At 42.1% G+C, this 27,122-nt stretch overlaps 1 protein-coding gene across 2 annotated transcripts; it reads right to left on the reverse strand.

Annotated features, from left to right (window-relative positions):
- Nucleotides 1-1,614: 1,614 nt before the first annotated feature.
- wipf2a (WAS/WASL interacting protein family, member 2a) lies at nt 1,615-26,964 on the reverse strand. 2 transcript variants are annotated; one of them, XM_078291851.1, is made up of 8 exons: nt 26,468-26,964; nt 20,588-20,746; nt 17,488-17,620; nt 15,103-15,237; nt 13,013-13,687; nt 9,823-10,074; nt 7,047-7,148; nt 1,615-4,327 (listed from the first exon to the last, which is right to left on the reverse strand). In XM_078291851.1, the coding sequence occupies exons 2-8, from the start codon at nt 20,648-20,650 to the stop codon at nt 4,284-4,286; spliced, it is 1,404 nt and encodes a 467-aa protein (XP_078147977.1). In that variant the 5' UTR covers nt 20,651-20,746; nt 26,468-26,964; the 3' UTR covers nt 1,615-4,283. The 2 variants fall into 2 exon arrangements, with proteins under 2 accessions (XP_078147977.1, XP_071757245.2); XM_071901144.2 differs by having other exon boundaries at nt 15,103-15,252.
- Nucleotides 26,965-27,122: the final 158 nt, after the last annotated feature.

The following is a 27,122-nucleotide window of genomic DNA, read 5'->3' on the forward strand; positions in this document are numbered from 1 at the left end:
GACAGATTAGCTAACATTAGCTGACCGGCTCGTGTCTAAACATCAAACTAAAAGCTCCCCGGCGTCAAACTTTCTTCCAAACACGCACGAGAAAAAATATCTCAGGTCTTATCGTAAACACGAACGCGTAAATGAAAACTTTACCTCGTTTGAAAACTTGAAAGAAGTCGTCTCTGCCCAGTGTGGTGTGTCTTATCTGTGTTGACGCTCTCTCTTCCTTCGCAGACTGAAACTAAACTTGCGCCAAATGTTCTCCGTCTCCTCCCGGATCAGACTTCCCGCCGCTGGCCTCTGATTGGTCCTAAACGCGTCATCGTGGGCGATCCCCGTGCTCTCATTGGCTTAGCGTAAGGGCGGACGTTACGTCGGTGTCAATAGGCTGGCAGAGGGCAGTGGCGGGAGATTCATGTAATGTCGTTTTTGGCGGAATAGAATTTTCCCGGGAACTTCAGTGTTTACTTATATCAGCCATTTGGTTTATATAAGTAAGTAGAAAAGTATATGTAAACAGAACTATGTATAAGCACATTTGTTATATATACATGTATTAATTTAAGTATTTATAAGCAGTGTCAATATATAAAAAATACTAATGTGTACGGCATGAAAAAGTGGAAGCATTACAACAATGGAAATAACTGTGAAATTGTGAATTTACAGATGTGCATCATGTTCACATTTACAAGTTTACAAGAGGCCATACATTGCTTTTGTGTTCTTATTTTTGTGATGTCGATTTTGTTTTGTTTTTGTACTTATTTAATGTTTTTAACAATTCACTGCACCATTTCAGTGACATGATATTGTGTATTGTGTTGTAGATGGTTTCATTGCCCAGTCTGCATTCTGCTGCACTTTAATGACACATTAATAGAGACTTATCAATCTACATATAGCTATACAGAAAGTGTGGCATGTGGACGTTTATGCTGTAGGTGTATTCATCCTTCATCTTTGAAAGTAATTATGTAAATGTGAGGCAATTTATTTGCTGTTGTAGGGTTAGTACTGCTCCATAGTTTCCCCCTGCAATCATCCAAATCATCCCCACGGTGATTGAAAATATGTGGGTAAACAGACAGTGACACAAGCTGTAAATATGAGTAACATCCAGGGAACTGGAACTGGAATTTGAAAAAACCTACAGTAACTGAGATTACACATAGTGTTATATATATCATCACATTTATTATATTAAATGTTTAAGGAGGTGGTATTTGATGCAGAACATGTAATGGTAATCCATACATTATGATTGAATGTGTTTGATTTGTTGAACTGTTTTTTATCTGATTCATAATGTTTGATTTATAATGTTTAGCAAGTTGAGACAAACTCTCTTAGAAGTGGATTTTCATGGAATTTAATGGAATTCAATTCTGTTTCCTGTCATTCCAATTCAATTCACATTTTGTTTCCTTACAGCTGGGTGACTTTCACACTCACACTGAAATTTACTCTGCATTCTCAATTAATTTCATGAGTGGCCCCGACCCTGGTAACCTCAAAATCCCTGTCAAAGAAGAGCTGCAGTGCAGGACCATGATGACAAACGATACAGAGTCCTTAACTTGTAGAACATGCAGAGACGACAGAATGAGCGTGCACCAAGTACCCGATTCCCCAAAGGCATATGTTTATTTGAAATTATTTCAAATGATAAAAACATGGTTGATTAACATGAAATGACCACAGGGTTTTGCTCTTGGGAGTGGACAGGGTGAGAACACGAGGAGACAAACGTGATTGGTCGCCTGTGTGAGAATGATGTGAGCATACATCCAGCACAGGAAGTGTCTTTGTGTTGTTGTTGTTGTTGTTGTTGTTGTCGTCCACCGGTCACAGACGCTCGTACATCTCAACCACCTCAACTATTTTACCAACCAGTGAGAATTTTGAGAAGTACGACCTCCAAATGATGGTTGATTATCTGCCAAAGTGGCTGTTAGACAAACTTAACAGCCAAAAATTTACCTGCATTTGGCTGGTGGCTGGTGTTTTATTTTCCCACCCTACACACACACATCCATTCAGAGTCCACCCCCACCACCTATGGCCACGCTTCCAGAGAAGTGCTACAGAGAGACCTGTCTATCTGTCCGCGGGTCACAGCCCACCAACTGGAACATCGTTATATTTCTTAATCATTTTTCTTTCCTATATTACAAGCTTTTTACAACATAAAAATAGATCAATAACTATGATTACCATATTCCTCATACGTCATGTAAATATACAATATTTATTGCATTTTCAAATAGAATCGTTTCTTCTTTACCTTTTGTTGCCATCTTTCCCCCTCTCCAAAACAAATGCACTGGTACCGATAAGTGAGACCATAGATTTGTGTAAGGCAAGGACCAGCAGGAGGCGCTGCATCATTGAAATGGGGGAATAATAATAAATTCAATTTAAAAACAAAAAAAAAAACATGCATTTTGTTCATTTTCCTGCATGGTATCTTGATAACTGCATCACTATGATGTAATGAGGGTTTAAGAGTCAAGCATGGTGGCATACACAAAGGGAAAAAAAAGAAAATAAAAGAAAAATAAGTACAAAAAAACTCCTTTGATAACCTCCATCTGCTCAAACAGTTCTCTGGCACTTAAGTGTTTTCCTTTTTTTTTTGGTTAGCTGCTACCAACTACACTCCATACAAACTGTTCCTTGCATAGCAATGCATTAAAAACTTTCTCTGGCCATACAGTCCTTCTACAAAGGGCCTCCAGCAGCAAAGTAAAATATTCTGGGTACAAAACAGAGTTGAGCCGTTAGATCGACTTCCCTGGATTTTGGAAACAGTGACAAGGAATCCCTTATAAACTCCTCCAACACTCCGCTCTGCAAAACCTGCAATCTATCCTTGGTCCATTAAAAAAAAACAAGAATTATTTTGCCTTGGCCTCCACCTTGTGGTCCAAATGGGAACCACAGCATGCTATGAGAAACATGCCAGCTATATGAAGATATGAAGTACTCTGATCGCCTGCTTTTCTTTATCAAGGACATCTAGAAGCCCGTATGTCTCCCCCACCCAGCCATAAGACATGGCATCAGGTATGAACCCTCTCTTGCAGTTTTCGCTCGCCCCCCACTCCCCCGTTACTTTGACAAACGTCGACATGACAGTACTCCTGCTCCCAAGGCAGCATCCCCCCAGTGCATAGATGACCGTCCAGCGTCCACAGGACCCGTCATGCACAGTGTCCCGGTCCAGCAGTTAAAGCTGCCGTGCAACATCGCCTGAAGAGAGAAATACAAAGACCTCCAAACACAGAAAGGAAAAAAAAATTCAAAAAGGGAACAAAAGCAGAAAATAGCCCCTCTCCAAATGTAAATGTTACCAGGCAAGGCTTCTCTCGTAACTTGGCAAGCCTTCCAGTAATGCATTTTGTCCACGATCAAATAAAGAACTTTAAAATGTCAGTTATATATAACATCAATGGAAACTCTCCTCACTCTGCACAGTTCATGTTACTCCACCCACTTTTGGCACACTGAGAGAGGGAGAGAACTGATTTAAACGCACCCTCTCACCTGGCACTGCTGGAATGGCTATTTAAACAAAAACTTAAAATAAAAAAAGTAAAATAACCATTAACACCCCCCACATTCATGGCAATATCAGCGGTGTGGGTAGACTTGAGTGTAATTCGTCTGCCTCAAATATAAATCCAAAGACAGTTTCCATTGGTAGTGTTGAAAATTTTTCCCGACGACACCACAAATTAATGCTTACACCAGAAATAATAATAATAATAATAATAATAATAATAAAAAAAAGACGTTATTCACAATTGTGAAAATCAGCATCGTTATCATCATTATCATGGAATATGCACCAAAAAAAAAAAAGATGGAATGCACAGATTTGGAAGTTTTTGAAGTTGGTCCTGCTATGTGGTGTGAACAACAGCGTCATGCCTCTGCATCCTGTGAGTAGAAGAAGAAGAAGAAGAAGAAGTAGTCGCGGTCACGGCGCAGTCAGAGAGGTCGAAGGTCGAGTCCGCTTCTCAGTTCAAAGTGGTTTTGTTCTAATCATGCTAAGACAGAAGGCGAGGACAGTGACCGCCGTGGAAAGTGTAGTGTCAAACCTGCGTAGTGTAACGCTCGCTTTGCATTCGGCACTGTGCTTCCGGCTGGTGTTTTAGTGTTGTAGTGTGTGTGTGTGTGTGTTGTAGTGTGTGTGTGTTGTGATTCGAGTGCTTTGCGCCACTCCCCTGAATGTCCATCGATGAGACTGACTGAGTGATCGAGTCCTGAGCCAAGCCGAGCCGCGTTCACCTGCCCACCGGCGGCGCTGGAGGAGCTCCTCTCATCATGGCTGCAGGTCAGAGGGAGAAACAAAGAAGAAGAGAAACAATTGGCGCTTAGTATTCGCAGTAGGGATTCTGTACAAAATGCACAATTCAAATTAAAAGAAACCAGAGCATGGAAAGCTGTGTACAGGTTTCACAAAGTGTCAAGGATAACACAATAAAGCTGGTGAGCTTATTTCCATTGTGGTCCTTGATGGAAAAAGGTAAATGAATCATATAATACCAGGCAAAAAGACAAAATTGGCAGCCCAATACACTCAAGAAGAGTGGTTCTCAACGTGGGGTCCGGGGACCACCAGGGGTCCTTGAGGGGGTTCAAGGGGGTCCCCAGCAAAGTGAATTATTAAACTTCACCATTATTTAATTTACAAGAAGTTAACACAATTAGAGAATGTAGATGAAAAGACTATTTTGATCATAGTTTCTCTGTTATCTCTCTACCTACAATACAGATAGTCAAGGAATTCTGGACAAAATCATATCTGACAATAAAAATATTCTCAGATTTGGGTCCGAGAGACAAAATCTCATCAAATGGGGGTCTGTGGCTCTAATGTGGACTGAATTAGGGTCCTTGATATGAAAAAGGTTGAGAATCACTGTTCTAGAAAACTATACATTATGTTCCATTTCATAATACAACAAAATAAAAAAAATAAAAAATGTACAACCAACAATAACACTAAATGTGTGGTTCCAGCCACAACACAGTGTAATATTGACCAAAACAGATACCCTGCCCTATTACTGCACCATCTTTTTACCGCAGTTTTAAATCTATCCGCTCCATCAATTTCTTTGATATCTTCTTTGAGTAGAGATTTTACTTCATTAGAGGTTATGGATTAAAGTTATTGTACTAATGTCAAATTTCTATTGTTTTTTGTAGCATGTTGTTTGTGTATTGTTTTGTTCAGATTTTTCTATACCATCAAGGACCGCGTTGGAAACAAGTGTTTAAGTTTGCTTTTATGTGTTTTATCCTCTGGGTTGTACTGTTGTTTGTAGCTTTTTATACCCAATAAATCAATCAGTCAATCAATCAATCATACCTGACACCAGTTCTTCCTCTGGCTTAAAAACAAACTGGGAACAATCATTAACTCCAACGACAGGATAAATTCCACTCGGCTGTTGTGACACGAAGACGCAGCAGAGAAGCTGGCAATAAGTAACATGATTTATACACTTTTCCTCAGCAGTGTGGAGATTTGAAACTAAAGGTTATTGTTGTTGTTATTCTCCAAGCTGTTCAGAGTTTAAGACATTCAGTTCCACATAAAATGACTTTCTTCTGGATTTTGTCTTCCTTTGAATCGAGGGGGGAATCCCCAAAATGCCAGGATGAAAAATTATTATTTGGTGGAGTAAAAAGTCTCACTGGAAAAGCCTTTTTACCTCCGCCAAGGAGGTTATGTTTTCAGTGCCGTTTGTTTGTTTGTTTGTTTGTTTGTTTGTGTGTTTGTCTGTTAGCAGGATTACAGAAAAACTACTGGCCCGATTTTCATGAAACTTCGTGGAAGGGTGCAGCATGGGCCAAGGAAGAACCCATTAAATTTTGGAGCGGATCCGTATATTGGTTGCGCTTGCACATTTGCATATCATATGTTATAGGAGCAGCGTAGCCCCTTTATGAGAATAGGGCGGGGCAGAGTGTTTTGTACGTAGTGAGTGTGTGGTGGAGCGAGAGCGAGCGAGCGAACGTGCTGAGAGAGTGAAGGGGGGTTGGTCCCGAAGTAAGTTAGACTTCGGCCCTGGAGGACAACGGAGATTCCCCTGTGCTTCCCGACTATGGTCTGGAGGCTGAGCAGGAAAGACCAACACATAGAAGACTGGACTACTGGCCTTGGCGGAGGTCTGCGCTCTCCGAGTGCCCTTCTAGTTTAATTTTGTTTCTGAGAGTAAATGTACCGGACTTCCTTCCTATATAAAGTAGTGCAGGCTTAATCTGTCACCAGGCATTTTTAGGCTTGGAAGACAATACATCCTGTTTTTATCCACATTTTAAAGCATAAAGCATATTGTTGTATAAGCAGTGTGGTTCTATGTATGTATGCAATATGAGGTAAACTACATTCAGTTCAGTTGCTATCAATAAAGCTGCATTACGCAAGATTTTGAGGTAAAAAACATACACGTTTTAACACAAAAGTGGTGCTGCAAGAGAGAAGAGCGTCCCGTCTCTACTAAATAAAGGTGGGAAATCTTCTCCTCCAAATCCAAAAACTGTCTCCTAAACAGACCCACTAACGATGGTTCAACCTCCACACCACACACTAAGAAGAAGATATTTAATTTACTGACACAATGCTGCTTGATTTCTGGATATTGAAGTCGTCTAAATCAGTTACCTCTCGCTGCCATTTGGGGCCAGAAAGATAAGAAGTAAAATACACGGCTTTTTTTAAAATCACACTTGCATAGATGAATGTGTTTCTCTTCTTTGTTTTTGAGCACTGTATTTTAGTACTGTGCTTTCATCACTTCACTTGTTTGTTTTATCACTGCGCAAATAAACCGAACTCGTCTGACAGCAGCAGCATGCTCTCAGTGAGCAGCATGGAGGTATGAAACCAAAAGAACCGGTTACTCTGTATTATTAACATCGCACAGCAGTTAAGACTTGGGAAGAGGAGTCGATGGGACAGTGGCCATGGCCTGCTCTCCCTTCACCTGTTTATACCTGGTTAAAGAAAGTTTGAATGAAACATGTGCAGGCCGTACCCTTGTTGTTTTTGCTGGGGTAGACCTTGCTGAAATGCCTGTACTCCTCTGGAGGTGGAAGGTCTTCAATGGGGTGGAAGTTGAACTTGGATTCAAAATCGTCTAGGAGGGAAACAAAAGTAAAATAATGTAAAAAAAAAGAATTCAACCATTAAAAATGGTGCAAAAGAGTTCTACTGTCCCATATCATAAAATAACCATAATATCTGTGGGGTTATTGATCAGTACCAGTGACTAAACAATTACTTGACCAGGGGAAAAGCTTTCAAAACTAATTTTCCCGTCCGGACCCTTGTTTTGGAACAAAAACTCTCCGTCTATTGGATTTTAATATATAAACTATTTAATGAAATAATACAACTGTCATTAAACATTCATCAGTGATGGCTTATTGAAACAATATGTGGGCCACAAAATTACTAAAAAAAATGAAAGGCGTCCTGGTGACTCAGTTGGCTACAGGCTCAAATCCGGCCTGGGACATTTGTCGCTCCCCATCTTTCCTGTCTCACTCCACTGTGAACTGTCAAATAAAGGCAAAAAAAAAAAATCTTAAAAAGAAAATAACCTAAAAAAACAACAACAAAACACTACAGATTGCTAAAAACAAAAACAAAACACTACATCCAAAATGCTCCTTGATCTGTTCCTGCCTTCAGTATATTTGTGTCTTCAGCTGTCAGCATGAACATGAACTGCATGAACCTGGGACAGTCGGTCATCTAGGAACGATCCGGACCCTGCTGGTTTGTTACGGTACAGCAGGAACTGGGAAAGCTCATTTGAATGTCTGTGGTGGAATATTTGACTACCAATGGCCCTCCATCACTGAGCCTGCATCAGATCCAGATAACAAACAAAACCATGTTGACAACCCTTGTTGCCAGAGGTTACAAACTTAGCTGAAGACAAGGGCAAAATAACTCTAGTAACAGGATGAAATGCGTTAGCAGCCCTGGTAAACTAACGAGAGATCAATACCAGCTCGACAGCAGAAATATAACTGGATTTCAATATGTCAATACAGCCAGTTATATCTGTGGGACCAAGTGTCAGAATATTTCATCTCATCCTCCCACACTCAACACATTTTTGTAGGCATGGCGTCTTGTTGTCACTGCAGGTTAACTAAGGTGAACCGATGCACTTCAGTCAACCTAATCTTTTGTTAAGGACACTGCAAGAGACTGCGGTCTATCAAGACCAGAACCTCACGGCACCACAACAGTTTCTTCCCCATGGCAGTGGGGCTTACAAACAATCCCCGTCTTTCACTGACTCTTTGAGCCCAATTCCATACTAATTGTACATCTGTAAATACATAGTCGTATCTATCGTACTTGTATTCCTGTATAGTGACACTATTTATTCATATTTGGTACTTTGGTCAGACACTAAATGCAACTTACTACTGAGCCCTTGTAAAAGCCCTTGATAACCCACTTAGTCACCACACTTATTGTATATACTGTATATATTTTCAGGAATCTCTTCTTTCTTTCTTCTTTGTCTCTGTCGTCTGATATTTAAATTCAATGTGTAAAGCTTGATTGCTGCTTGTCTGTCTAAATGCTTGTATATTGCATTGCACCAAGCTCACCAAGTCAAATTCCTAGTATGTGAAAATGTACCTGGCAAAAATAAATTTGATTCTGATTCTGCATGTGCTGGCTTGATGACTGCATGAGACAATTCTGAAAACGAATTTGAGGTAAATCTTAATGTTTTGGATAACGATTTGTTGGAATAAATGTGGGCATTTGTTCTTGTCACCATACCAACTAATGATGTCTCAGTTTGAACAACACTTGAGAGCTCATTTATAACTACCAATTACTGGGCTTCATTCACACTGCAGCTGAAAGTTTCCCAATTCTGATTTTTTTCCCCGTCATGTGACACAGATCTGATGTTTTGTAATCCGTGTGAACAGTGAAAAGCTGCATGGAGTCGCATGTTTTAAATTTTTTCAAAATGTGGTACGAAATCAGATCCCGGGTCATGCAACCTACATGGCATTTGTATTTGAACGCTCCATCAGAATTTATCAGCGTTGCCATGACAATAACTAAATCTTTGGGTCATTCACCTGAGACACTAATTTTGGCGCCACGGCAGCTTGGATGCCCCAGCACTAGCATGGAGGACAACAAGACACAACGATGAAAAGTAAACAAAATAGATGACTTGAGTGGTATTTGGAGAGACGCCTCAATCCAGTCAAAACTTGAAGGTTCATACCGTAACCGAAATGTGTTCGAAACAAGCGGCAGAGGTCCAAAAACAGATGTGACATCTTTTTTGACACTGCTATCAGTTCATATGTGTATTGGATATGGGTTGATATGAACATACAAAGGCAATGAAACGCTAGTTAATGTGCAGAAAACACACTCTAGATTTGAAGAAATACTAACACTCTGGATTGTTTTTTCCCCCCTTAATTTTTCTTCGCACTTGACAGCAGCTTCTGCCAGACGTTCGTCCTGACACTTGCGCAGCAACAAGAAACTACATTAAGAGTGGACCAGGTTAGGACATCACGACTAGCCAGCATCCTAATGCTGGTAAATACTGACTCGTTTTGAGAGGTCAGAGAGATCCGATTCTACTAAAATTCATATTTGGCTGGTAAAATGGCGAAATTGGCTAATCGTAACCCTTTCCAAATCCATTAGCCACTGTGGACAGAAGATGAACAGCACAGTTAGTTTCCTGCACTGCAGAGGATGATGAGGAGGCTGTGATGATGGAGGAGCAGCCGGTCCCAACTCACCTATGATGGACTTTGAGGAGGAGATGGAGGAGTGACCGTTCCGAATGGGTGGGGGCGGAGGAGGGGGTCCGGCCGGGGTGCGGGAGGAGGAAGAGGAGGAGGAGGAGGAGGAGGAAGAGGAGGGAGGCGGAGGCGGTTTGCCCCCCCGGCTGTGGGTCTCTGAGGTCACAGAGCTGTGGACACGGTAGGGGGGCGGGGGGGGAGGGGCGTCCCGACTGCCGTTTCGAGACCCGGGATGGGGCACCTGGGGAGCTGTATGGATGATAACACACACAAACACAGAAATGATCATGATGACACTATGGTTAAACTGTAAGATTACTCTACTATAGTATCTGTATGTAAACAGAATTGGCCTCAGATTTAGACGTTGGTGTCATTTCCAAAGTTTCCACTGAAATGTAATTTTGTTCATGGGAGTCACAACTGGTCACCTAATTATAGCATTAAGTTATTAAAGGAAAACTCCACCCTAAAACACTTCAGCACAGTTAAAAAACATCCATTGGTGATGTACCTTGCATTTCTGGGCTGGGTTTGGCGGTGTGTTTTTATTATTCATGCAGACCAAATGTAGACAAAGTGACATCACAACCAGATATGAGAAAATGTTTCAGGATGTAAAACATCAGCAGAAAACGTCAGGTTTTGGTGTCAGTCCCTCAGAATCAAAGAGCGAGGGCTTCTTTCTAGAGCCGCCATTTTGCACCAAGAGACGTTCAACAATCATACAGGGAGAAATCCATCGTAGAAGAGGAGAGAGACCAATTTCTCCACCCACAGGAGCAGGAGAGAGACCAGAATGCAATGCAGCAGAGAGACAGGTTGTGTTTTGAGCAAGGGGCGTAGCCGTGATCATAGACGTGCCCCAGTGTTCACAAACTATATTTATACGCCCAACTTTAATTGAAAGCAACAGGTTCATGCCTCCTCTCTGGGGGTTGCCGAAGGGCATTCTGGGAAATGTAGGAAATCACTAACTGAAGTAGAAGTAGACGAGGCAGGTTGAGGGAAAGTGGGTTCACCAAAAAAACAAAATTACAACACTTTATCCCAAATAACTGGAATGCATTGATCATCACAAATTGATGATATATAACAGTGTAAGAGGATCAGAGGGTGGATTTTTCCTCTGTCTGATATTTACTTTTAAATAACAAAGAATAAAAGAATGGGAAAATGAGGAACAGAGGAACAGGAAAAACACAGCAGACATCCTGTAAGCTGATGTACAAAGTGTGTGTGTGTATGTGTGTGTGTGTGTGTGTGTGTGTGTGTGTGTGTGTGTGTGGGGGGGGGGGGGGGGGGGGGGGGCAGAGAGAGTGAAAGAGAGAAAGAAAGAAAGAGGAATGCTGGAATATTCCAGAGGGCTTGAGGAATGCAGAGAAACCAGGAGGCCTCGTGGCGAAGCGCTGCGTCGTCCAATCACAACACAGAACTGGGGCAAACAAGTGCCTTCCTGTTTCGTGTGTTCACTCTGAATTCAAATGAAGAGTTTGTTTCCAAAATGCCCTCCATCCATTTTGGAGAGAAAACAAAATCATCACTTGGAAGTTTATCATTCACTTTCTATAAAATACAGAGGATCCATTCTGTAAAACTGCTAGTATCTTGTCAATCAAGGACTTATTTGGGAGTTATTTGTTTTAGCTTTGGGCTGTCAATCATCTTGTACGAGGAGGTGTCATGTTTTACAGATGGTGGATGTCTCATTTTGCATCACAACTCTTCAAATGTTCTTTTCTACATCAATGCACTCCAAGGCAGCCTCTGGGTTTAGACACTTTGGGAGATACAGAGGCATCAGATAAGCGGAGAAAAGGCAGATTTTCATCCACATAGCATCTACCCAACCAAATCTAAACATGCATGCCAAGGGACAGCCTATCTGTTCCATGCGCTGAGGCCAAAGTCACAGTTTGACACCGTTTGGTTTATACTACATCTTCATTTTCTTGAAGCCGGGGCAGCTGAAATTCTGTAATTTCCCCGATTGCAATTCCATTAAGGAAAAAAGTAATTTACCAATACACAGGAGCTTATGTAGCTATCCTATGTGCCATTAAGCTATGTTAAGTGTCTGTGCAGAAACCTGGCTTGTATGTTAGAGCCAAGGAGGGGTGGGTGAGCGGAAAGTAAATAGGTTACAGAGATGGCACAATTCCAACCAATGACAAACCAAATCCCCGCCCCTTGCTCCACTTTCAGAGAAGACCTAGGTGTGATCTATATGGGAGAAATGTTTGAACATAGTAAGCTGCTGTACGGTTGGAATTGGACTGTAGATTTTAAGAGATAACGCATGTCAAAACTTGCACTGCCCTCTGTGAGCATTCCTCCGGCTGAAAACGCAGAGGAGAGGGATGTTGAGTGTGTGACAGGGAAAGAGAGAGAGAAGAAACTCCACGACTGTTGAAGTGTTGGTCAGAAAAGAAGTTGAATCAAAAGGAGTCACCACACACTCACAGCCTCTATGCAAATATAAGGCACGTTGAAGGAAAAATCCAAGCGTTGAATTAACTTTTTTGGTGAACCCACTTTCCCTCAACCCACCTCGTCTACTTCTGCTTCAGTTAGTGATTTCCTACATTTCCCAGAATGCCTTTCAACAACCCCCAGAGAATGGGCTTTTGATCAAAAGGTAGACATATGGGCATATACTTCTGGTCTCTCTCCTGCTCCTGTGGTGGAGAAATTGGTCTCTCTCTTCTTCTACGATGGATTTCTCCCTGTATGATTGTTGAACGTCTCTTGGTGCAAAATGGCGGCTCTAGAAAGAAGCCCTCGCTCTTTGATTCTGAGGGACTGACACCAAAACCTGACGTTTACCGCTGATGTTTTACATCCTGAAACATTTTCTCATATCAAACTCCAGTGTAGCTGCTGGATATATCTGGCCAGTTATCCACGGGAAGAAGGGAAATACAGCAAACAAAAAATGGACCCATAACTATACTTTTTTTAACAGTACTGTGCCACATAAATCCAGTTGGCACTGACTGCATGAGTAGTGAAAATGAGAAAAATCACTTCACAGTCCATCTCCTCACTAGAATTATTGTTGGCACAGAAGCAGATAGTTTCTCATTAATTAGCATTTATGGGTCTAATTTTTCGTAATATGAAATCTGAAGTAGCAGTCATGAGTTCTGACCTGTAAAACACACAGAAGAGTAGTTACAGCTGTTACCTGCTCTGCGGCCCGGTGGCTCTCTGGCGGGCGGCGGCGGTCTGCTGACCTGCTGGGGGGAGGGAGACGGCGAGGGCGGAGGGGGCGGAGCGTGGCTGCGTCCGTGGCTGCCCCCCGACGGGGTTTTTTTGTGCAGGGAGTTGTGCCTCTGGGGCAGCTCCGGAGCCCCGTCTATGTGTGACGGCCCGTTGGAGACGCCGCCCGACGGGTGTCTGTACGGCGGCGGGGGAGGAGGTGCTGAGGAGCCACCGGTGGGCGGTCTGCTGGAGGAGGGAGGCGGCTTCATGGAGGGAGGCGGGGCGGAGCTGGGAGGGGCGGGGCCTCGGCTGGGTGTCGGCGGGAGGGGCTTCTCTCGGCTATGAGAGGAGGATGAAGAGGCTCCCTTCTGGTTGGGGGTGGGCGGAGCGTTGCCGCGGCCACCCCTGTTGAAGGGGGGAGGAGGGGGCGGGGCGGAGGTGCTGTGCTTCATCCCGCTGCCTGTAGAGGAGTGGGAGGAGCCGGAGCCGGAGCCGTGGGGGCGGGAGATGTCTGGGAGCGAGGGGCGGTGGGAGCGCTGGTGCTCCGGCGGGGAGGGCTTGTCCACCGGGGAGGGCGAGGCGGAGCGGCCGGCGGGGGGGCGGGGGGCGGTGGGCCGAGAGCCTGGGGGCCGCAGGGCCGACCGGCCCACCGTGCCGTCTGGATGGAGGACAGACACATGGAGGTCAGGACAACACAGCAAGGACAAAACACATCCAAACCACGACCGCCTGCTTCATACTGAAGGCAAGACGATGAAATACAAGATGCTCACTTGGCAGTTTATTCACCAACATTTTGACCCCAAATAATCTTTGTCAGTCAAAGAATTTCTCTTATCCAGAGCAACTTTTAGTCAAATAAGCTTCAGTTCCTTGATCACAAGCAACCAAATCGCCCCTTCCTCACTTGTTTAGCTCCTTCCACAGACAAGTTTGCTCCACCAGAGATAACTGGATTGGAAAATACAGCTACCACCAAGCTGGTAATAACTATGTTAATATCTCTGTTCTCTGTTGATTTATCTGATGCGTGAATTTGTGTCCCTTCAAACATGTTGGGTGCATTGTGCCCCTGGTGCTCTAGTAATATTCCTGAGAGTCATGACCACAGAATGATGAGAATGATAGAGAGCAAAAGAAACAAGAGAAATAAGAGTTAAAGCAATATTCCACTTAGTTTTAACATGGAGGTTATTCGGCACTTGACCGCCATGAAAACCAGAATATAATCTCCTCACCAAGATCAGATGCGTTTGTAGCGGATGTTCAGCAGATTCAACAACAGATTCCACTATTGTGATTTTCAATGGACTGTGGGTCCAATGTTTTAGAATATAATTTTGCCAAATAGTATTTTTATTGAGAGACGAAGTACTTTTCTTATCGCCAGTGAAGGAATACCATTTAGGAGAGGTACTTTCTTTGGGAGACCGGATCTAATTTTATTTTTTAATTCTAATTTTAGTATAAAATGTGTTAAATGTAAGTTTTCAGGCTGTTTTCGTGGCCTCATTCAAATGAATGGGACGTGAAAATCCGTCCAGCTGCATCTGATCTTGGTGAGTAGTTTATATTCTGGTTTTCATGGCGGTCAAGAGCCAAATAACCCCCATGTTAAAACTAAATGGAAAACTGATTTAAGGAGACAGGTAGAAGGAAGAATATGTACAGGTGTACAGTATGTGTATGTCAGTTGCTGAATTAACTGATGAATTACTGACAGAGCAGTTCTGTACACTGGGATATATTTTCCCCATTTCATTTAGGACACATGTACTGGTCTACGAGAACTGCAGCCTACAATCCCCAGGATAACACACATGACCAACACCCTTTAGTCCACTTCCTTTAGAGGTGGACTTTGACCTCAAGTCTCCTCTTTGCTTTAGTTATGTTATTTAAACAAATGATAAACACACTGGGGAACAAAAAGAAAAGAAGTACAGCCATCACAGAAAACCTAAAAAGTCAACTAATACATAACCAAACACAATGTCAAATAAAAATAAATATATACATCAGAAACAACACAAAGGAATAATAAACACAATACCCCCCAAAAAAGGCTTTTACCTCCAACTGGGCGCAATTTTGGCACACCTCCTTGGAAAAGACCTCCCATTGGCATCGGCCCTCCTCCAAAACCTCCACCTCCTCCTCCTCCTCCTCCTCCTCCTCCTCCTCCTCCTCCACCTCCTCCTCCACCTCCTCCTCCTCCTCCTCCTCCTCCTCCTCCTCCACCTCCACCTCCACCTCCTCCTGCTTCTGATGAAGAGAGGAGACCAGTGTCATATAAACAAATAAGAAAGCAGGAACTGGGGAAATGAGTAATGTATTTTAATATTCAAATATTTCTCATTTCCTCATTCTTGTAAAAAAAAAACAAAAAAAAACAATGAACAAAAAAAAGGCTGCATTACCCAGCTCATCTCGCCCCGTGTGAACATGTTAGATGTTAAATTAAGCACAACTTCAAATTTTTTTACACCTCCTGTGATGTGGGGTAAAATACATGTTATGTTATGTGAGAGACTGTAATACAGCAATATGGAATAGAGGTTGACCCGTTTCATCGGTTTGGCCGATAGGAGGTTTTATAAACAGCTGATTATCGGTGGATATGAGCGCTGGTGTCTGACTATTCAAAATAAATACTGGCATTCCCTTACTTTCGCAGACCTGTCTCACTATTTGCATGGAGGCTCCACACCAAGTCAAGGTATGCACTTCCCAGATATTGTAAATGAAAGTTATTAGTAGGAAAACATAATTATAAAATGATTAGCATTATCAACTAGTGGGTGACACAACGTTATTAGTGAATTAGTGACTACTAGGGATGGGAGGATATATCGAAATTCAATATATATATCGCAATACAAAAATGTGACAAAACGTATCGTGGGGCAGAAACATGAATTGCGATATTAGCTCCATTTTATTCGGATGCAGCTGCCCTTCACACGCACATTTCACACACTTTCCATCTTAATTATATTATTTGCTCTTTGTAATGACATTTTAAAATTGTTGTTTACATTCTAGCAAGCCAATGCCATCGCTACAGAGATGTGTGTCTCAAAGTCACACAGTCAGACTTTGTTGTCATTGAACGTTTATTCATTACATTGTATCGTGGTTGTACTGAAAGATGGAAGTTAGGGCAAAAAGTAGTTCCACCTGTCCCTCAGTATTTCTGTTAAATCTCCAACTTCCATGTAACAAGAGGCTCTCAATCCTCTTTTGTGGTAAAAATACATGCTGCTGACTGGTTTCACATAACATTACCACCAAGTGAGCAAGCCCAGCCCACACTTTTTGGCCATATCTAAATCATCTCAACCCTACAATGAAAACGGTCCGCCTGCTGCTCATCTGTGGGCTAACCAACACGATAAGCACTCTTTTCCTGATGATGTGAAACTGCAGATAAAGCTACACAACACCACTTCAAAAGACATTAGACTAAGCAAATGCTGCTGCTTCGGCCAGTTTCACCAACATTGGGTATTAACCACAATTTACTTTACTAGGTGCACACAAATGCAGCCGTACAAATAATTCAGATCGGAAAATGTGCGACAGGGAAATCGCATGGGAAATCAATAAAGAGTAATTGCGATCACATGTAGGGCAGACTACACCGATGCATCTTTCTAACGTTATTTAATGAAACACGAAAGCCTTTCTGAACCTTGAAGCTTGCTGTGTGTGTGTGTGTGTGTGTGTGTGTGTGTGTGTAAACTGAGCTATCCAGTATCATCCAGCAGCAGACTCGCAGAAGCCTCCTGGCATGAAAAAGTGCCGGACAAATTAAACAGTGACAGAAATGAAATCATCCATTAGCCTATACTAACTCGTGAGGCAACTTTATGCAAATACGAAATAATCTTTTGGGGGAAAAGACCGCATAGCATAGAAAGCTGTACTGTATGTCATGTGCATCTGTTTGACTCCATCTTTCATTTGAACTGAAGCATGCTGCTCCGACACTGAGTGTTAAAAGATAAAACCCACCAGAGGGTTTTGGGCTTTTTTCTTATTTTTTTTGTTATTTATTTTGGATTCATATATTTTATTTGTTTTACTTATTAGATTAAATATATTTTGTTTATTAGTGTTACTACGATATTCAATTTAATTTGTGAATCAATTAAAAAGTTTTACATTTCATTCAGTGTGGTTAATGCAAACCTTCTGGAAATAATAAAAGTAATCAGTAATCAGCTTTTTTCCTCTCCAAAATTATTATATTGGCCTTTAAAAATCAACCTCTAAGATGGAATATATGCATGTGAATGTATGTGACAGGCTCCAATAAGGCTGTATGGAGAGAATAAGCGTGTACATACAGTATGTCTATGCGAGTTTCTCCGTTCCTGTGTACATCTCTATGCTCATGGGTTATGAATCAGTTCAAGTGTGTGTGTGTAAAAAAATCAACGTCATGTTACTCACTCTCTAGAACAGGTGCGCTGCGGTCGTTGACCACGCCAGCCTTCTTCAGCCTGGCGCCTTTACAGATGTCTGACAGCAACGCCCCTCTGCCTTTAGCCTCATCCCGATTCAGCTTGGGAGGAGTGGTGTTTGCCTGAGGAGGGAAGTGACCGGATGTAAGGGTTCGTTCGGTCCGAACCATAGTGGAAAAGTTTACTTTGCACTTTTGTATTTGGTTTGTTTCGGTTCCCACTGTCCAAATACAAGTGATCCAGGGAGTTTTGGTCACCTGTCATCCCACCAGGTTAGAGAGTTTGGCAGCTGGGGGATCAAAACAAATCTGATTCCAGTTCCTGTAACTTTAGCTAAGCATGATGGACTTGTCTGTCTCTTCTTCTCTGGTGTTCATACCTGGTAAGAACATAGCTGAATATGAGCCTCAGTCCAGACTTAATTTTGTTCTGCTAGGCTTTCCAAGCATGAGGAACTGCTGGCTATCAGATGTCAACATCCACCACTTTATACCCATAATCACTTGCGGTTTGAGGTCATTTCCTGTAGTTGGTCTGGATTATGTTCTCACTCCTAACGAACTGCACTGCAGTTCACTTGGAGAAGGATCGAGACAAGTTCAAATGGTTTTGTTCTCATCTAGCCAAACAAACTGAACTAAAGCAGTCAACACTCCAGAGTTTAATTAACCCGCTCTGAACATGCTTGGTGAAAACCACAGAATTTTACTGGATAGAACGGTCTTACCCATTCAAATCAACGCTCCTGGATGATCAGAGCGGCGGCCATTTTTACGCGTACCGTTCGATAATATAAAACCTCCTTGGTGCCTACGGGCTAGCTTCCATATAAACTGACTTACAGCAAGTCGCAGAGGAAAACTGCCATCTTGCCCTATCTCTGTTGCTTTGCTATCAGCGGGAGGCTACTCAAGGAATTTTGGACTGATTGGGTTTAATCACTCTATATTACTGTTGGTAAGTCGTCACATTTTATTCATTTAACAATAGTCTTGTAACATTACAAAGCTAACCCACTCACGCGGGGTGGCAGCCAGTGTGACAAACTAACCATAGACGCCATTTTATGGTGTACTAGCCAAAATACCATAGAACACAGTGGAAAGACCGTTCTATCCATTCAAATTCTGTGGTGCAAACACACCCCATGTCAAATGAGGAAAAAGCCATCCTGCCTGGTTGCACATGGTAAGTGAACGCTGAATATATGTAGAGTGATATGTGCAGTCTGTCCACACAGTACGCACTGTCCCCTTGCACTGTATCAGAAGTCCTGTTTGCCTGTACAAAGTGTCAGTGGGTACTTTGTTATCTGTCAGTGTCTCTGCACCAACATAACCACAACAAATCCCTTGTTATAAGATGATCAATAACACAAAATGATAACACTTTGACAGACTGGATCCTCCTTATTTTAAAGATTATGAATGATGGACTTTAGTTTTTCAACACTGATATAAAGCATTGTGGAATAGAACTCTTAGTTTATTGCATTAGGTGAATGAAGAGACTGTGACAATGTCAGCTATAAGCACATTTACTGTTTGAAGGCCAGTTAAAAATAGTCCTGTAGTTTTCCAGCAGCTGATAAGAACATAGAATTTATGGGAGCGTGTTTATGGTTCAACTATACTGCTTCAGCTGCAAGCAGAAGCATGTTGTATTCTGCTCTGTGTGTGTGTGTGTGTGTGTGTGTGTGTGTGTGTGTGTGTGTGTGTGTGTGTCTTATACTTTAATTGTTTAAATGCCACTCTTATCCAGAACAACTTAGGAATGCAACAGCAGAATAAGCTTAAAATTTGAGATCATCAAAATTACAACCAAACAGTGAGGCAAGGTAAATATTAGAATAGATAACAGACAAATATTGACGAATGATCATGAATGATACAGGAGTGCTGGATGAAGAAATAAGAGCCTGGGAGGAAAAGGCAGGTTTTTAATGTGCATGAATATGCTATTTAATTTAGTCAAAATTAGTCAAAATTTGAATAATGGATTCTGGACCGATTCTCTACATTAGCATGTGAAAGAATTTGTCACCCGTTCTGAGGGAATAAATCACATTCTGAATATTTTGCGCTCAGTATTGCAGCTGTGACACAACTTACTCTGCAGGATTTGCTTAAAAATTGTCCAGCTGTGTGAGGGTTTTGGGAGTGATGCAATACCTGTTTTGTAGTCCTGAGATTTTGAAAACCTTCCTAAACACCTTTCTCTCCAAGAAAAAACAACTAAACATCTCTTGCAATTTGAAAGTTGTAGTAGTCAATACTGCAATTTTGATATTTTTAAATTAATTGTGCAGCCGCAGCATCAAGGAACGTCTATCTGCTGTGTGACAGAAAGGGAAATTTCCAGCCACCAGCCAAAAACTAGCAAATCTGAGTCTACCGTTTTTTGTTTTTTTTTACTCCAGTAGCCACTTCAATAAGTGACCAACCATCACTTGGAGGATTTTTTCTGTTCCAAAAAAAGTCACTTTGGCTGCTCAAACAGTGAAGATGTTGGACTTGTAGAATCTTAGAGGTGTTTGTTGCACTGCACTTTTCTGGCACTTTGAAATAGAGAAAAACAATTAATCTAAAAAATTCGAAATCGCAATTTGAACTTCTGCAATTTCCAAATCGCAGAGGCTGCAAATAATTGCAGAGAGAGAAGCGTCCAAAATGGATTTCTGAATAAGATATTTTAGAGCTGCGGGTAATCTTTGGTCCATGAATCAAGTACAATATTGGTGAAAAGCTTTTATCATACTCAAACTCAGTAAATCCTGCACACTGACATCATTTTTTAACAAAATCACTTTTCTTTAAACAATTTTAAAGTTCTAAAAAATGTATGACAAGAAAAACTATGAATTGCAGTTTAAATCGCAATTAAAATATTCTGTCAAATAATCGCAATCAGATCTTTTGTCAGTATCCTTCAGCCCTACTTTGAAATAAAACTGACCTCTTCCTCACCTATGAATCCTCTCATCATAATTTCTTTGACAGCGTCCAGGGTTCCTACCAGTCACTAACCCGGTGGGTGTGCAGGTTATTTCTGCAGTGTGAGGTGGTGGTGTGTTGTAGACGGTCACTGACCTGGCTGAAGGTGGGAGGAGGCGGGGGTCCCGGGGGAGGAGGGGGAGGGGGAGGAATGGGCATCCTGTCCCTCTGTTGGCACCTCTGTGTATGTGTGTGTGTGTGGGGGGGGGGGGGCAGTTACTTCACCGTCTCAAGTCGGACGACACACACTGACTCCTGCAAAACAACAGAACAAAACAACATGTGTTATTTGGTCAAGCTGTCTGTCTCGTGTTGTTGCTGATCAAACAGTGAGAGTCGCTGGTGAATTTTGAGATGTACCGGCCATTGTGGCTGCCAAACAAAAAAAAGTTTTTTTTTGGATATGATGGGCACTTTAGCACAACGCAGCTTACAGTATTAAGAGCGTGTGCATTCTTAAAAAAGGTGGCTCCAGTGCAGGGTAAGACATGAGCACATTTTCGTGCTTTTTGGGGGCAATTTTATTGAACTATGAAATAATACATTTGCACTGCATACTGACAAATAAACACTCAATTTGTACCACTAAGAGTTGTCTTAAAATCATAATATATACCACACATCCCACACTTCTTTCCTCCTGCTGGAAACTGGCAGCAGGCCTTACAGAAGAGGATGGTGCCGTTTTCTCTCTCTGTCCCCAACCAGTCCATCTTCACCCCTTCATAGCTGAGTTGGGTTTTTTTTTTACCATACTGGTTGATTTATTTTTTGCTGATGCAGTGGTTTGTGTGGGTTGGTATTTACTTCTACTGCTGGCTGCATGGTGCCAACTCTACTGCTTCAGGCTGCGTTCTCGGTTGTTTTGTGGTTAAAACCCGCTCCATTTTTCTCTCCCACAACATGGAACATGGTCTAAGGCGACCACAAATCACCTACAGTGGCCCACAGGGGACAATAGTCACAATCATGCATGAATATTTGACAATTACTACTTCACAATTTAGGCATTTAGCAGACGCTCTTATCCAGACTTACAATTAGTGCAATAGTAAAATAGATTAATATTCATCGAGCATCAGCAGGATAAGTAACCAGATAATTCAAAGTGCCAAGAAAACAAAAAGTGCCACAACATTAAACAAGAAAAGTAACAGGAAAACATCACTCCTATCAGCAGTTATGTTAAGCAATTAAGCTAGTGCTGGTTCAGGTAAGTGGTCAGGGTTGGGTGATGGTTGGGTGGTGGTGGGGGGGTCAGAGGTGTACCAACAATAGTCAACATTCACTATTGTCTCCCATAGCCAGGAACAAGTGAGACGAGTTTGTCCCGCCCGTCTGTACAGGTGATTGTGACAGAGCCCAGGATGATGCAGAGGGTATTTAGACACATTTTCTGATTGATTTCACAATTGACAGGACTGACATGAAACACAACTAACATGAGTGTAAAAGCTCTGACAGAAGACTGTAGGAGTCCACAGTTATTCATTAACTATGGAGAAGTTCTAGACTGCACATCAACATCTAGACGATTAAAGCCAGTAAGACGATTCTCATTATTTTGCTAGACAGTGTGATCACTATTAAACACGATTTTTGATGATTTGAAAAAAAATATTATTTCACTGAACTTTTGGGATTTTTTATCAACATCTTGACCATTTGCAACTATGATGGACATTTTAAATTAAAGAAAATGTTTTCATTGCCAATTTTCCTAAGATTACTCATTACGGAAACAAGGAAAGAAAGTTAGGACATTTTTTTGAAATGTTATCGTGGGATTTGAATGGGTTTCATGGGGCCTAGGCTGATGAAACTCACTCTACCAATTTGGACCACAAAACCTTCTGCTCAAGTAAACTCAGCAGAATCAGTTACAGTTACGAGGTTTTTCTGCGACGGCAGCAACATGCAGAGACGCCTCAGATGCATGCTACGCTAAAGAGAAGCAAGACGATCGAGCGGGATGCCAAAAAGTTCCATTCGGCTCCTTCCAGACCAGAGCCTCATCACAGTGGGAACAAATGGCCGTTTAAAACTCTCGGGAAGACATTCTTGGTCGAGGGAAGCCGTTGCTGAAGCAGCTCCTGGAATACATTAGTGTGGAGAGGACCAAGACTTGGACAAGGATTCTCAGTGTAGTGCAGGGAGAGAGGGAAGAAACGCTGCATGGGTCTGATATGAACAGATAGGTGCGACAGGTAGAGTCAAATGAACATTAGAAAACTTTGGATCCTACTTGCTAGTAAAAAATAAATTAATTCTAAAAACCAGTGATGCAAAAAGAAAACCAAGGCGCTCTGTCTCAAGTGAAAATAAGATAAAAAGCCTTTATTCAAGGGTGGAAGTCTTAACCAATTACATTTACTCACTGTAATTGAGTAGCTTTTTTGCGTACTTTTACTTTCTTGAGTCATTCATTTTACTTTTACTTAAGTACGTTTTCGCTGAAGTATTGTACTTCACTACATTTTAAATCACATCCATTACAGAGTACATATTTTGTGTCGTTGATCAGAAACTGGATCAACGTATATTGATCAACTGTGGAGAATTCACAATGAGAAGAGGAATCTGACTTCACTTTGTGCACTTTTTGTAATTTCCAAATTTTCCAATTAACAGAATCTAGTTTGAACTCTGTCCTCTCTCCTTTTAGAATCACATGGAAAAGATCACAGCTAACAACGTTCTCTTTTCTAGTTAAAACTCAGTAACTTTTACTCTGAGGACAATGAGACACGTTTTACTTTTACTCAAGTAGATTTTAACACCAGAACTTTTACTTCTACTTCAATAAAATGTCAGCAAAGTAACAGTACTTCTACGTGAGTAGGATATTTTAATACCCTTTCCACCACTGCCTTTATCACATTGGCCGCAAGACAATTAATAAAAGTGACCAACACGTGTCATATCAGGATTCTCAGTGTTTTTGACAGAAATCTGTTATTCCACACTCACTGTGGAGTTGAGATCGCACCCAATTTATAGCGTCTGTCTGCCTGATAACTCTGCTGAACCGACCCACAAGCTCTTCAGTTTCTTTTGCACGTTGAGATTCACAACAATACTTTTGTACACATTGACAAAGGAGTGTGGTTGATCTTTGGCTGACAGCTACATGCAAAAAAGCTGTTTAACAATTTTTGCATGTGGCTCAGGTCATTGTCAAACGCACGGTCAAGGCTGCACAGGCTCATTACGTGGAAATACGTTCTAACCGCCTGTGTTCACGTAGGTAATCTAGAGCTTGATGCTTCATGATGTACCTAAATGTGATGAGGTGATCCCATCATGCCCCAACATATTACACAGCAAGATATTAACCAAGTTCCTCTTTATGAGAAGACTTAACTAAGAAACCATACAGGCCTAGACCAAAACACTGAGTCAGGTGATGTTTGATTTGTGGCAGTTCGCCCACTTCTTGAAACCCTGTCAGTGTCAGTGCCATGCTCTTCCGGTGAACGTCCCAAAATGCACTGCACCATGTTGCCACTTGTGTCACTTTGAAAGCTGCTAAATTACAGGTTTTATGTGATGGGAGGGGTGGAGGGGGGATTGTTCAAAAATCTGTGATGGTTTTACAGTTAATAAAAGTAATGGGATTTAAACATCACAAGAAAGTAAGAATTTTGACAATTTTTTTGACATTTACTATAAAATATATTGTGATATGGAGAATAAGCTAACAAGGTGAATAAGGTGAATTTCATTGTGACTTTAAGGTCCTGGAAGTGTGCAAAGGCTGGAATTTTCTGAGCCTGACATTCCAAGTCGTCACTGTAACCAAGAGAGTTGCTCAACTTAAGGCAACTCTGTCCTCATCTGATTGACAGGTAATAGTACCTATAACTGATACTAAAGTGCAGGAAAGATTTTCTTATGGGAGTGCATGTCTGGGACTGTCAGAATCCTCCGAATCTCACCCACCCATTGAGAGAAGCTGAAATGAATTGATGATAGATGAATAGATGAAAGCTTTCATGGGCTGGTGATATGGCTGAAAACATATCACAATAAACATAAGGATTTTTTCAGTATTGATACATATCACTATATGGCTCACGTATGCAAAAATAATCAAATTAATGTTCATCCCATTGAACCAAATGGTAATGTTAGGTGTGATGTCAAGCAAAACTGAAATATCCAAATATATGTTCCTGCCACACCTCATTTTGTCAGTTTTTAAATAAAATTTGCTTGTTCTCATCAGTTTAGACGGCAGAATTGTATGTCACGATATCCCAAAATCATATAATGACAATATGACTCCACTGAAGCCCAGCACTAGTTCAAATGCTCTCCAGTCTTTTATCTCTCAGTAAAATGGTGTAGCAATGTAACTATGCTCCAACTGCACAACTGCTCTAAATCTGTCAACTCTCCACACAATGACTGAGGTCACTGGATCTCCCCAAACCAGTTAGCTGTTGTTGATAATGCACGTCGAGCCGGCTCCTCACCCCACCCTCGCCCTTCACTCCTCCTCTCCACAGGCTGCCTGGTTAAGTGTTAGAGCAGGTTTTCACCGAGGGAAAACAAATGGAATCCGGCCGAGCGAGCTCGCCAGTCAGCCAGCCGACGTACACGAAACGGAAACGTGCCGCTGCGAGCCGCACAGCCAGAAAACTGAGTGGTTGGTTATCTCTTCATTGAAAAAAATAAATAAATAAATGTTTCACAATCTGCTGAGTACACAAGTCCCAAGCCATAACCACAAACTCCTAGTTGCAATGAGAAACAGTGCGCTGGTGACCTACTTGGGGTGAAAAAAAGAGGGGAAAAAATGAGGGCTAAGATTCAATAATGCTGAAATATTGAGGTACAGAATTGCAGCAGGTTAGCTTATGTTCACCATGACTCAAATGGAAAATAGAAGGAGTGGACTGTTTCATCAGTGGGAACCAGGAATGGGGATATGACATGCTGTGAGGACTTATACTGTTCTGATGACTGGTCACTGTTTTAGTTTGAAGTAGGTTGAATGTGCCATCAGTCTGTGGCTCTCCCCGATGATAACACCCAATTCTTCTTCTGTAGAAAGACTCAAAGACTCAGGTCACAGGTGCCCAATCCCTTGAGGAGGTGGCGTTAAATATTTTGCTGTAGGACTCACAGAAAAAGGTTAAGGCATAATTCCCAGGAGGATCACCTTCTACATCTGTAGCACACATCCCTACACAGGGTATTGGTGGAGATACACTGATAAAATCAACAAGTCCTGACCTTTGACCCCCATAATCTGGTTAATCCTTTCCATTAGAGATCAAAGTAAAGCGAGGTCTCAAGTAGGTCATGATCGCTGTGATTTGGCCTCCTTTTACTTCTTCACTCATATAGTTGTTAGATAGCCATTTAGTGGGAGAGTTTTCCCACATCATCATAGTCAATGCAGTCTTCTAAGGCAAAGCTCACGGAAACACAGACAACTGGGAGGGGAGGAGGAGGAGGAGGGGGGGTAATGAGGAAGTTGAATGCTTTTGTGGTCAAGGAAATGCATTGAGTAAAAGGCCTGTGTGTTTCTAGGCTTTGGGGCACTGACAGCCTGAGTTTGCCAAACCAGGCCTGGTTTGTGTATTCAGTCACTTTCACAGCCCACAGCAGATCTGTTACCGGGTCAAACCTGCTGAACACAAACCCACACCCACCAGTTAACTCCCTTAACAGTTTAGCTACCGGGCAGCCGTTTGAGGATGCCGAAAAAGTGCAACTAACTTGCTTATGAACCCATTAAATGTATTTGACGTTGCGCATTGGCTGGAGTTTCCAGTCGTGTTGGAAATAGCGAGCAGAACATGCAAACCCAGTAACGTTAACCTCAGTAAAACAGCATGCATTAGGCCTAGGAATGTAGTGTAGCTGTTCAAGTCCTTCCAGGTAAAGATGCACTGGAAAAAAACTGGCAAGCAACTGTAACTACTAACGTTAACTCAGATGGAGCGGCTCCAGCAACTTGCTTACCCGGTCTCGAAGTAGAGGCTTGTGAGTCTTGTTCTCAAAAACAACATGAATGGAAAGTGCTGTTGTGGCAAGCCTTCGCCCGAGCAGTGTCTCTAGTTGGACCAGATTTATGGGAGGGTGCTGTACAAGACACTGCGATGGCTGGCAAGTCCTGGCGATGTACCGCACCAAAATCCTGAAGTTAGCCGGCTAACTTAGTTAGCTTGATCTCGACGCTAACCAACTTAGCTAGTGGCGGTACTGGTGCTAGCTGGAGTTAGCTAGCAGCAAGCTGTTTACTCCTCTGCCAGCTGTCACTGTCAGCGGTGTCCGGCGGTTGGATGCAAAGTAGCTTGCCGATGTAAACAATAGGTCTTTATGATAATGTAGCATATAAGACAATCGACTGAATAGCTCTAACTGCTACTTTTAGCAATTTTAATTAGCTACTAACAACTTTATCCGCACTCTTGACCTGCAAGCGCAGCCATACTCCCGTTGACACCGTTCATCGGTTGCTTCTCGGAAACCCGGAAATGGGCCGACCGACACAAAATGGAGGCAGGTAACCAGATCAGCGCCAGGAATCACGCTGCCTTCAAGTGCTGCTCGGAGGTTCCTACTTCCAACTTCGAAAGTTGTAAATACGACTTGTTGATGTATTGAAGTGCTTCTA

Source organism: Centroberyx gerrardi, chromosome 3 (genome assembly GCF_048128805.1).
Source record: "Centroberyx gerrardi isolate f3 chromosome 3, fCenGer3.hap1.cur.20231027, whole genome shotgun sequence".
Taxonomy (NCBI): domain Eukaryota; kingdom Metazoa; phylum Chordata; class Actinopteri; order Beryciformes; family Berycidae; genus Centroberyx; species Centroberyx gerrardi.